The 12,229-nt window shown below is 36.7% G+C and overlaps 1 protein-coding gene across 1 annotated transcript in view; it reads left to right on the forward strand.

The window, feature by feature from the left end:
* The window catches only part of ADAM7 (ADAM metallopeptidase domain 7), a 70,489-nt gene that overhangs the window by 14,376 nt on the left and 43,884 nt on the right, over nucleotides 1-12,229 (forward strand). The window contains exons 8-9 of the mRNA XM_021074374.1: nucleotides 3,671-3,736; nucleotides 4,675-4,844. Coding sequence (XP_020930033.1) covers nucleotides 3,671-3,736; nucleotides 4,675-4,844 — 236 coding nt within the window. The remainder of the gene's footprint in view (nucleotides 1-3,670; nucleotides 3,737-4,674; nucleotides 4,845-12,229) is intronic.

Here is a 12,229-nt window from a genome sequence, read left to right on the forward strand (position 1 = left end):
AAGGGCTGATAAAGTTCCTTGGCGGCATAGGAGACGAAGCCAAAATAGAATCCTCTTCATTATGAACATATGGAAATGATGAGCAACTTACAAAAAATTGAACATATGTTCACAATTTATACTTGAGCTCAAAAGAAAACACAGGAAATCTCCAAGTGCTAAAAATGAGGAAAAGAATCTCTGTCAAAACAGTTAAGTAGGAGTTCTCAGTTCTGAGTCGTGGCTCAGTGGTTAACGAATCCAACTAGGAACCATGAGGTTGCAGGTTCGATCCCTGGCCTTGCTCATTGGGTTAAGGATCTGGCATTGCTGTGAGCTGTGATGTAGGCCACAGACGCAGCTAGGATCCCACATTGCTGTGGCGTAGGCCAGCGGCTACAGCTCCGATTAAACCCCTAGCCTGGGAACCTCCATATGCTGTGGGTGTGGCCCTAGAAAAGACAAAAAGAAAAGAAAAAAAAAAAAAGACAGTTAAGTAAAATTCCAAGTCTTGGTGGCACATAATACATAGACTGCATTGTGTAAGGCCCAGAGCCATAAAGGGCTATCCCATCCCTGAAAAGGAAACAGGAAAAGCTCTCTAGGGAAACTGCAAAGAGAAAGCAAATGTTCTGTTTTTCTACCTGTTGCAATGGGCAGGGAAAATATTATGCATAAAGGGGCAAAAATCCTCCCAAGTCTGTGTCCTGCACTGATGTGGGGCTGGTATCCTGCTCTTCTCCAGATACAGAAATGCCAAGCCAAGCTTTCCACACAAAAACTGCTTAAAAACTTAATAAACCACCAGACCCCAGGTGAAAAACGCCCTATTATTGTAATTAACGAGGAAAAGTCAACCAACATAAATGAAAAGAATGAGCTCTCCAAGATCTGTAAATCAGCCAGCGATACTTCAGGTTATACACCTTACAACAGGGTAGAAAAAGATATGCAATAAAAAAATAACAGGGCTAAAGGGTAAGAAGGGTTGTTTTTACTTCTCCTCTGTCAGAAAAATTTAGGTTAAGCAGGGAAAATATTCAACAAATATAGGAAAAATTTGAATCACATAATACAGCTTTGATTTAAACCAACTGATGGAGTATACTGCAACCAAAAAATAGACAATATGTATTCAAGCGCAAATAAAACATTTTCAAAAATTAAACATATCTGGCCACAAAGGAAGTTTAAAAAAATTGGGGAAAAAAAACCCATATATGATAAAGATCACTCTTTAAAAAAAAAAAAACAAAAAACAACCACAACCCAATTGGAAGATATAACAAGAGACTGTTAAACTGAACCTCTAAAAGAACACTGGTTTGGAAACTAAAATCAAAATATACTGCCAAATATTAACTGACTAAAGAACTCAAATACGAATTTATGAAATATTTATAACAGCAAAAATAAAATATTAGTATAGATAAAAATTTTTAGATGCTGGTGGCTTAGCAGTAATTAGAAGGACATTTGTAGACTTAAAAATTTCTATTAAAAAAGAAAGAAATTTAATGAATTAAGAGTCTAACTGGAATAGTTAGAACATAAGCAAAATAAAACCAAAAAAGATAGAAGGAAAAAATAATTTTAACAATGAGTAAAATTAATAAAAGGCACAAGCCAAAAAGAAACAAAGCCAAATGCTAGTCCCGTGGGAAGATACATGAAATAGAGAAACTTCAGACAGTATGTGTTATGACAGAAATAGAAGTATAAATAAAATTATAAATGAAAGAAAAACATAACTATAAACATAGGAAAGGTTATATATCATTAAAAATATATGTACAATCTTGTGCCAATACTTTTATGAGCAAAAGCATATAGTAAACTGTTATGATGCCTACTTGAGAAGAAATAGGAAAACCCAAAAGGAATATAACAAATTTTTAAAATTAAATAAGTAGTCCACAATCTAGTAACCAATAAAGACACTAGCCTTAGATGAATTTAAAGACAAATTTCACCAAAATTTGTTATAACCGAAAACCCTATCTTTTATAAACTGCTTTCAAGAACAGGAAAAATTCTTCACACATTTTTATTTATTGAAAGTTTGTGTTAGTTATCTGATGCTGTGTAACAAATTACCCCAAAGTTAGTATGGGTCATTTATGCAGTTACAGCAATGTAGTGGTTCTACTGGGCTGCCTGGCTGGTGCAAAATGGCCTTAGCCACTTGTCTGGTATGTAGTGTTGGGCTTGGCTCATGTGTCTCCAGTAGGCAAGCCCATGTTTCTTCTCATATTATACCTGGGCATCAAAACATTAAGAGATCTTTTCTTTTTTCTTTTTATTTATTTATCTTTGTCTTTTTAGGGCTGCACCCATGGCACATGGAGGCTCCCAGGCTAAGGGTCGGAATGGAGCTGAAGCTGCCTGCCTATGCCACAGCCACGCCACATCCAAGCCGAGTCTGTGACCTACACCACAGCTCATGGCAACGCCAGATCCTTAACCTGCTGAGTGAGGCCAAGGAGTGAACCTGCATCTTCATGGATGCTAGTCAGATTCCTTTCTGTTGAGCCACGAAGGGAACTCCCACAGTATCTTTTCAAGCTTCTGCTTCTACAACACTTGTTAATATCTCATTAGCCAAAGTAAGTCAAATGGCCAAGCCTAGAATCAGTGTTGGAGGGAAGTACACAAGGGTACAGTTCCCTGGAAAAGTGATTTCTTAAGGGTCATTACTATAAAAATCTATGATGATGTTGCTAAGAGATCCAGACAAGAAAGTAAAATGATTAGCCAGTTTCACTTACAAATACAATTGCAAATATCTTTAAATTACTTGCAAACTCAATCCTGCACATATCAAAAAAGAGTGCATCACAATGAAGGTTTATTCTAATAATGCAGTGGATTTGATAAGAGAACATTTATGGGCCTATCAGAAATAATTTCAATGGAATAGTGGCAGTAAAATCAATAAGTGGTAGGTTGAAGAGTGGGTAGGAAATGAAAATTAAAGGGATTCTAATGTAATATCTTTGAGGTACTTAGATACTTAAGATAACAGGAGAGCAATGGAAGATGAACTATAGGATGCTGCAGGATTCAGAAAAGGCACTTTTATTTTTATCATGCAAAAAGCTTGGGAGGCCTTATGTTATTATTAAGTGTATTTTATTAGGTCTAAATTGATAATGCTGAAAACAAGTACAAATAGGATATCTATTTGTAAGAAGAGGACAAAATACAAAACAAGTAGGAAACTCTGCTTAGCCTTTTCCTGGAGAGAGGGGGGGCACAAGTTTTTGTTCTCTCCATCATATATCTGTCTCCAGAATGATCCTTGATTCTATTCCCCTTACTTTGTCACTGCCATGGATACAGGAGGGCTGATAAAACTGTTTTTTGCAATATAATGGTTGTTATGGAGCTCTAATATGTTTTTTTATAAATATGGACTCTAAAGAACATTTATGAGTTGGTATAATAAATCAATGTAATGTAATATAACGTACTGTGAAAAGGGAATCAAATTATAAAGAAAACCTTAAAGTAGTGCCGAGTTGAAGCGTGTCTTTAGAAACTGCTAATCTAGTTATTTTATATATAAGAAAGGGGGAAGGAAAGCCAGTGAATTTTTTTCTTTGAAATATCTCATGATGGGAATAATTTTGTTGAATTTTTATTCAACTCTTATGATTGATAAATGTTGATCTTATGTTTATATTTCCAGTATCACAGGAATCCTAACAGTAAAGTGAGGAATCGAGTTTGGGGAATGGTCAATTTTGTCAACATGGTAAGATCTGATACAGTTTGAATGAAACCAAAAACACAACTGGAAAGAAATTTTTTATTCTTAATGGCCGCACCTGTGGCATTTGGAAGTTCCTGGGCCAGGGACTGAATTGAGCCACAGCTGGGACAATGTGGGATCCTTTAACCTACTGCACTGGGCTGGGGATGGAACCCATGCTTCCACAGTGACCTGAGCCGCTGCAGACAGGTTCTTAATAACACTGTGCCACAGAGGAAAGAAACTTTTAGGATAGATGGATGTTTGTAGTAATCAAGATATTGAGCAGCCTAGAACACAAAAATTCACTAAGTCAACTAATTAGAAAAATTCTATTGAAAAAAGTCACAGCAACAAAATGAATCACAGCTCTAAGCTTTTGATTTTCTAAGTAAGTTACATTTAAATAAGTTTTAAATATGGGTCACTAATCACAAAATTTATAAAGCAATGTATGAAGATTTGATTATCCATCATGAATAAATCAATTCACTTTTTAAAATCACTGTACCATGACCTTGCATAGCAAAAAAGCTTTCAAGCTATAATTTACAGCCCATGTTTTCTGAGAGAGAAATCAGGAGAAAACTTTCAGTAAAGTGAATACTATAATCCTGTTAGAGAAGCAATACTGTGAACTATATACTTTTTTTTAAGAGCCACACCTGTGGCATACGGAAGTTCCCAGCCTTGGGGTCGAATCAGAGGAGAATCAGAGATTTTTCGTCAAGTTTCTTTGTTGATCATGGCAATTTACCCAATACTCTGGATGAGTCACCCTAAAATTCTGTTTCAATACAACTGTTTATAAAATGAGGCTGGACCGTTTGCTTATGTACTTTACACATTAAAATTACTTTTTTAAATGTAAAGGAATATAGTTGTGATAAAGGATCCTTCTGCAACATCACATTGTAAAAAATTATTTCTCATTTGATCAGATTTATAAGACCTTGGACATTCATGTGACATTGGTCGGCCTTGAAACATGGACAAATGGAGACAAAATAGAAATAGATTCAAATATAGAAACTACCTTAAAGCGTTTTTCAGCTTGGCAAGAAATAATCCTTAAAAAAAAGAAGAATTTTGATCATGTTGTGTTACTCAGGTATGTAGCTGCTCTATTTTCCTACATATTTTATTTTATTTTATTTGCTTTTTAGGGCTGCACCCACGGCATATGGAAGTTCCTAGGCTAGGGGTCAAATTGGAGCTGTAGCTGTTCTTTTTAAAGTGGTCCAACTATAATTTTTTTTTTTTTTTTTTTTTTTTTGCCACATCCAGGGCTTCTGGAAGTTCCCAAGCCAGGGCTCAAACCTGCATCACAGCAGTGCCCCTCCTGCCTCACAGGGGAACTCCTACTAAATGATCTTCTTGAAGGCATATCAAATTTGGATCCCTTTGATGTACACATCTATGTCTGTCTTTTTAGGTAATCCAGGAATAGATCTGTTTTCACATAAGTGTTTTAAATGCTTAATTACAGTTCTCAAATCCTCCATGAGTTTCTATGGTTGATTAAATTTTTAAAAATTTTCAACCACAGCAAATGCATCACAGTGTTGAGTCCACTCACTATGTTACATTTTCCCCTCTGAACACTTGTAAATTTTTTCATCGTTTAAGTGGTTTTATCCAAAGTTGAGTGTAGGGTAAACAAAAGTCAAGTCAAAGGGATTCTAATCCTTTTATTTATTTCTTTTTAGAAAGTACTTTTTTAGGATTTCAACTTAAGATTGCACTGACTTTTTCAATGCCTCTAAAATACCACAGGTCGAAAATGAGCTTGGTATCAACTAAGGTCATCCTTAAGCCCAGAACTCCAGGAAAATAAAAGGCACTAGCATTGTGGGGTTCACTGTAGTTCAGTCTTTGTGGCAATTGAACTAAAGTTTTTTACATCTTGTTTATAGTGGGAAGTGGCTCTACACATCTGCACAAGGAACTTCCTATCCAGGGGGCATGTGTCTGCCCTATTATTCCTCCAGTGTCGTTAAGGTGAGCTGTGTTTTATTTATGTCATATATTACTTCATCCAAAAATTTACCTTAAATTTCTATAATTTTCTTTTTTTTTTAATTTCTGTAATTTTCTATATCCTATTGAAAAGGACCACAAATGCATTCCCACCAAAATGTCATGATGAAACTGTCATGTTTCCTTTGTTTTATTAAAGCTATAGATAAATAATGAATATAAACCAGTGTTTTTCAGAGTGTAAAAGAACATCAGATGTGAATTAACATACACAGAATAGGAAAGCTCTTTCGTATAGTATTATATAGTTATTTTTAAGGACATGCGATATACCCAAAACTTGATGGCAAGTTTTGCAAGTGAGGATAGTAGTTCTTATGCTGATAAGAAAGTGTATAAACCACTTCAAATACAGCAGAGATGACCTTACCACTCACTTTCAGAAAGCATCAAACCTATGAATTGCTGACTCTCTTTGCTTATCAGATTCCCTTCCCCCAAAACAGAATCACATTAAACTAATGTAGGCTGTCCACTGCAATTATCACTATAACCCCTCCAGGACACATTTTAAACATCATATGAGTAAGAGGACATTACCAAGTTAGGGATGTTTTACCTTTATAGTAGCCTGAGAGCCCACTCCTCTTTGGAGAATTAATTGTTTTCATTAATATAGAGATTAAAACATGAAACAGAACTAAGAACAGAGGTAACAGTCAACTCTGCCTTGGATTTTACATCACTGATCTCTGGTCTTTGTCATGGTAGAAACCCCTCCTCATGATTAAATAACATTATCGCCTAATGTGAGACTATAAATTGAAAACCTGAACCTCACATATTTTTATTTTTACTCCCTTTGAAAACCCAGTAGTAGAAAACAATAAAGAATCTTTATTTTCGTGTGTAGGATGTTAATAAATTTTAGCTATTTGTAAGAATGAGTCTATAGAAATCCAATGGCTATTACTGGACCACAAAAATATTAAAAAATTTCAAAATGTTAGAGATATCCAAAAGGTTATTTGTTCACCTCATTATATAATTGAATAAACTAAGATACAAGAACAGAAGACAACAAAGACCACGACCTCTCAGATAAATTACTGGTTTACCAGAAGTTAGAAACCAGGTCTCAACCACTAGTTCATAGCCTTATGTACTCTAGTGTGATATCTTACAGACATTTCTAATGCACATGTTTTTTGGCATCAGGACCTTTTACCTGACCTAAATACAATTGCGAGCAGAATGGCACATCAGTTGGGGCACAGTCTTGGGATGAAGCATGATGACTACCCATGTACCTGTACTTTGGGAAAGTGTGTGATGGATAGTGGTGGAAGGTGAGGTTCAAACAATACAGAGAATATATTTCAGTATTGCGGGAGTGGCTTTTGATTAAAACTCAGTGTTGTAGGGCCATGCTGTTATTATATGGAATTCTTCTAATATACTCTGGAAGGTCTAGTCTAAAAGCAGGCATGGTAAGGAGTTTCCTATTTGTGACTGAATCTTACCAGTTGGTAGTTTCTCTCCTAGTGATATGGTGAGAGAAATTCTAAAATTCCATATTGCAAAGATACATGACAACCAATTAGTATTGTACCAGAGATCTCAGGAGAGGAATACACTCTACATGCCTTGTTTTATCACCTTTGCTATAAGCTGTCATTTACTTCAAATCTCGACTCAAATGTCATGCTCAGGAAAACCCACCCAGCCACCCCAGCCAATTTTTTAATCCATCCTCTTGCACACATACTCTGGCTTTATCCACCTCCCCTTCTCTCTTTGATTTGTTTTTCCTCCTTAGCACTTATTCTAATCTAACAAAGTCTATGTTTTACTTAGCTTGTGAAGTATTTTACTCCCCCACTAGAAGGGGAGCTTCGTGCAGTCAGAAGGTTTTGTCTGTTTTGTTCACTGTTATACAAAGACAGTCAAGAAAAGTTCCAGACACACACTAGGCACCTCATCAATGGTTGCAGAGGGAGTGAATGTCCGACATTTCTTCATCATGCTGTGAAGCACATGTGCTCAGATCCTAAGCCTTACGCATCTTTGGACTTCTTTATAGGGGGTACACACAGTGCCTTGTAGATAGTAAGAAAAGTATTGAGGAGTTCCCGTCGTGGCGCAGTGGTTAACGAATCCGACTAGGAACCATGAGGTTGCGGGTTCGGTCCCTGCCCTTGCTCAGTGGGTTAACGATCCGGCGTTGCCGTGAGCTGTGGTGTAGGTCGCAGACGCGGCTCGGATCCCGCGTTGCTGTGGCTCTGGCGTAGGCCGGTGGCTACAGCTCCGATTCAACCCTAGCCTGGGAACCTCCATATGCCGTGGGAGCGGCCAGAAATAGCAGCAACAACAACAACAAAAAGACAAAAGACAAAAAAAAAAAAAAAAAAAAAGAAAAGTATTGATAGATGAGTATTATATAATACTATATAAAAGTATTATATAAAAGTATTTTATATAATATTATATAAAGGTATTGCTCTTATGTAGTAATGAATTAAAGTAGCTAAAGCATCCAAGTACAGTGACTGGCACAGAGTAAGATCTCAGTAACTGATGTCTAATTTTACATCATTACCTACATAATTAGCAATATCGGGGTGGGGGCACACAATCCCACTCAGATGTTGCCAAGGCTTTAAAAGTCCACCTGTACCCGACCATTCTATCAATAATAATGACGAGAGAGTCAAAACAAATGGAAGATAGAATGCAGGTGAGTTTCCATTTGAAGGGAAATATATCGCGTCCCTAGTTGTTTAAGATAGTACTAAATAGTTTCCAAAAATGTTTCTCGAGAGAACTACTTTGTGCCAGGTGCTGTGTTAACTAGTGCTTGTTTTTGTTTGTTTTGTTTTTAATGTGAACATGATTCAGTCCTTGTATTGAGAGCTTGTTCATATCTGACAGGGATGATAGACCACGTTAACATAGAGATTATTTCAAGTGGAACAAATAAAAAGTGAGATAGGGATGCAGCCAGACATGACATCAGTATTAAAACATCTATGGACTTCAGGACATGGGATTCATGGAATTTTCTGATAAACTAAGTGATTACCATATGTTAAACAAGAAGCCTGGATGATGGAGAAGAGTGTGACTGTGGCCCTGTGCAGGTATTTGCAAGTGATGTCGTCTTCAAGTTTCAGAATTTAAGACATTCTCTGTTGCGGGCGGTGGGGCAGCAGATTATGAACCTGACACAGCATTCATTTGAAGATGCAGGTTTGACTCCTGCCCTCACTCAGTTAAGGATCCTTTTGCCGGGTGGTCGTTCAAAATATTGTGGCATAGATTGCAGATGTGGCTTCAGTATCCGGCTATTTCTTGGCTGTTTGGCGTTTGTCTGTGGCTGTGGTGCAGGCTGGCAGCTGTAGCCTCCGATTTGACCCCTAGCCCAGGAACATCCACACGTTGGCATGGTGGGGCCCTCTGTTTTTATAGAAACATTTTCACCTTTCTGTCATAAATATTTAAAGTATTTAGAACCATGACATTTTTCTCCATTAATTAGATGTATTTTAAAAAAACTCGATGTGTTTTATTTTTATTATCATTCCTTTCAAAATATTTTCTAATTTCTTTTGAGATTTCTTCTTTGACTCATGGATTATTTAAGAGTGTTTTCCAATATTTCCAATATTTGGTAGTTTTTTTTGCACAACCTTTGTCAAACTTTGTATGATATATTTTTAAAAAAATGTATTGTAATTTGTTTTATGCCCTACCTATGTTCTAACTTGTTAAAAATACATCATCAGAGAAGATATATACATCAAATAATTTGTATGTATAAATATATTTATGATACACAGGATGTATGCATCATGTACACACACACACACATATATATCCTAACACATATTAAACCCAATAGCTATATATTTAGATAAAAATGTATTATATATATGATACATATGATGGACCTATCAAAATTTTTGCATTAATTTTGGCACTTAAGGCAAGACATTTTACATAGATAATATTGTTTCCAGGTTCTTCACAAAATAATTGCCTTGTTAAAACCGCCAGAAACTCTTTCTGCTCTTGTACAGTCTCTACCAAACCATGAAATCTAGGTAGAAAAACTTTTGTGTTGGAATTGATTTTGCTTTTCTGTTTTTTTAGTGTAAAGAAGACCTGCTGAGACTTGAAAGCAGCCCAGAGGTGTCTCTCTCACATAACAGGTTTTATCTGTTAACTTTTAGAATGAGCAATTCCACTACCTCTCTGCCCTCTTTTCCAGGGAGTTCCTCGCCTCAAATTACAGTGAGACGTATTACTCCACCAAAGGAAAGGAGTCACCACGCACCCTCAGATCATGGTATATCTTAACAGAACATTCTAATGTCTCTTCTCTGAAACTTATTTTCTTTGTGTGCTTTTGAAACCCTGTCCTAGCTTTCCTGCAGCTTCGGAAAGCGTTACATCAGAAATGGATCCTGCATTGACTACCATCACTGAATGAGCCTAGAGTAGAAATCAAGACCCTCTGACCTGGAAAGGCAGTTACTCACGGCCTTAATAAGCCAAATCAATGACCTAGTGCATTTTCCTTTACCCCACTGACTTCTATGTACCCAAAAATGGTGTTAAGTCTGAGAGAAGGGTAAAGCAGGACACCAAAGAAGTGTAAGGTACCCTGATGGAGGATAATTAAGCTAAAGGACAAAACTCAGAGACATGTGAGACAGTTTTAAAACTCCACCTAACTGACCCTGTGTGAGTTCATATCTCCATTGCCCAGTCCTTCTGATAACACCAGCCTCAAGCCCTTTGCCTGCACTCTCCAAATGAATCCTTGTTCATTTATCATGAGTATTATTTCAGTGGATACAAGTCCTGTTTTTTATGACCTTATTCCCCTTTCCAGAACACGCCACTGCAGTCTTCCAGCCGAGGATGACTTTATTTCTCTTCTACCAAATATATACCTTTTAAACCATATTTCCCCTATTTTAGGGCAGCTGTCATCCATGAATTCTTAGGTATCACGCAATCTCTGTAAAATAGAAGAGTACGAACCTGGGTAACATTCTTTTACACAGGAGAGTGGTTATTAGTCTGTGAGGGTCTGAGGTCCAGGGCCTTGGAAACTGCACACATAGGCAGGGATTGACAGATGGATGTATGGAAAGAGGAATTACCTGATGGAACACCATGATAGAGCAACAAAGTGGGAAATGATGAAGAACCAATCAAGACAGAGAGGCCAGAAAAGGAATGAAGGATCTGGCTGGAGAGCGAGACCTTAATTTTTACCATCATCAAAAAGCTTTGACTTGACTTCACAGGCAACTGAGAAATTTTTTTATAATAATAACACAGGAGAGGTAGTTTGAGTGGAGATTTTGAGGTGGATTAAAGCAGTAAAATTAATAAGGAAAAAGGGTCACATTCTGAGGCTGGCGTTAAACTAACAGACTTAAATTTGTGAGGGAAGAATTCTTATACTGCTTTCCACAAAGAAATCTTACAATTAAAAGGAAAGGACTCTGAAGTAAATTCAAAATTTTCCAGTTGAAAGAATGCAATGAATGAATGCATGAATGGATACATAAATGAATATGTGTTATTTGTGAAAAGGAAATAAAGATAAATTGTGAGCATAAAATATGTAGATTTTAAATATTGCTGCAATATCAATACATATACTTTATATCAATAGCCTCTTCATCTCTTTTTAGGATCACTGTTTTTACCAAGGATCCATCATACATGAATTTGATTCTGCTGCCAGTATTAGCACGTTGTAGTGGTCTAAGGTAATGCACCATATTTTTCAAAGACATGCACTTCTTTCTTTTTTTAAGATCCCTTTAAAGAGTAAATTAATGGAAAAAAGAGATGCGGTATATCTTCAGTTACCGAGTATCCACCCTAGGCCATTGTTTATTGCTCATTTTCAACAAAAAGATGGCTAAGGACACAGCCCCCAGGAAGACAAGTTTTTCGATATGTGATCCAAGGGATTCAGAGCTGGAAGACTTATTAGGAAGTCATCCAGCCTTTGTGTTACAGATCAGGATACTGACATCAGAGACTTACTTCTGGACACTCCCTATGCTAGTGGTTGAATCTGGCCCCTAAACCAGGCCCCCTGACTTCTAGGCCTGTGAATTCCCAACTCATCATACCACAAAGCTTTTTACTAAATTAGGTAGTGTTTCCAGTCTCGGAGAAAGTAAAAAAACAAAACAAACACACAAACCAAAAAAAAAAAAAAAACCCTCAGAAAGAAAAGCCTAAAATTTTCTCTAGAGAACTTGGGCTCTAGGACAAAGGCAGAAGATATGGGGAAGCCAAGGGCAGGGAGAACAAGGAACTTGTGTTTAGATTTATGAGGACTTGAGTAGTTCTCAATATTTTCAAGACTGAGAAACCCTTTACTGCACAAAATTACCACATGATAGTGTCTGTACTTTCAAGTATTTACTGTGTAATTAATACTTGATGGACATAAAAATTCACAAAATTTTTGCAAGGACTCGG

Source organism: Sus scrofa, chromosome 14 (assembly GCF_000003025.6).
Source record: "Sus scrofa isolate TJ Tabasco breed Duroc chromosome 14, Sscrofa11.1, whole genome shotgun sequence".
Taxonomy (NCBI): Eukaryota; Metazoa; Chordata; class Mammalia; order Artiodactyla; family Suidae; genus Sus; species Sus scrofa.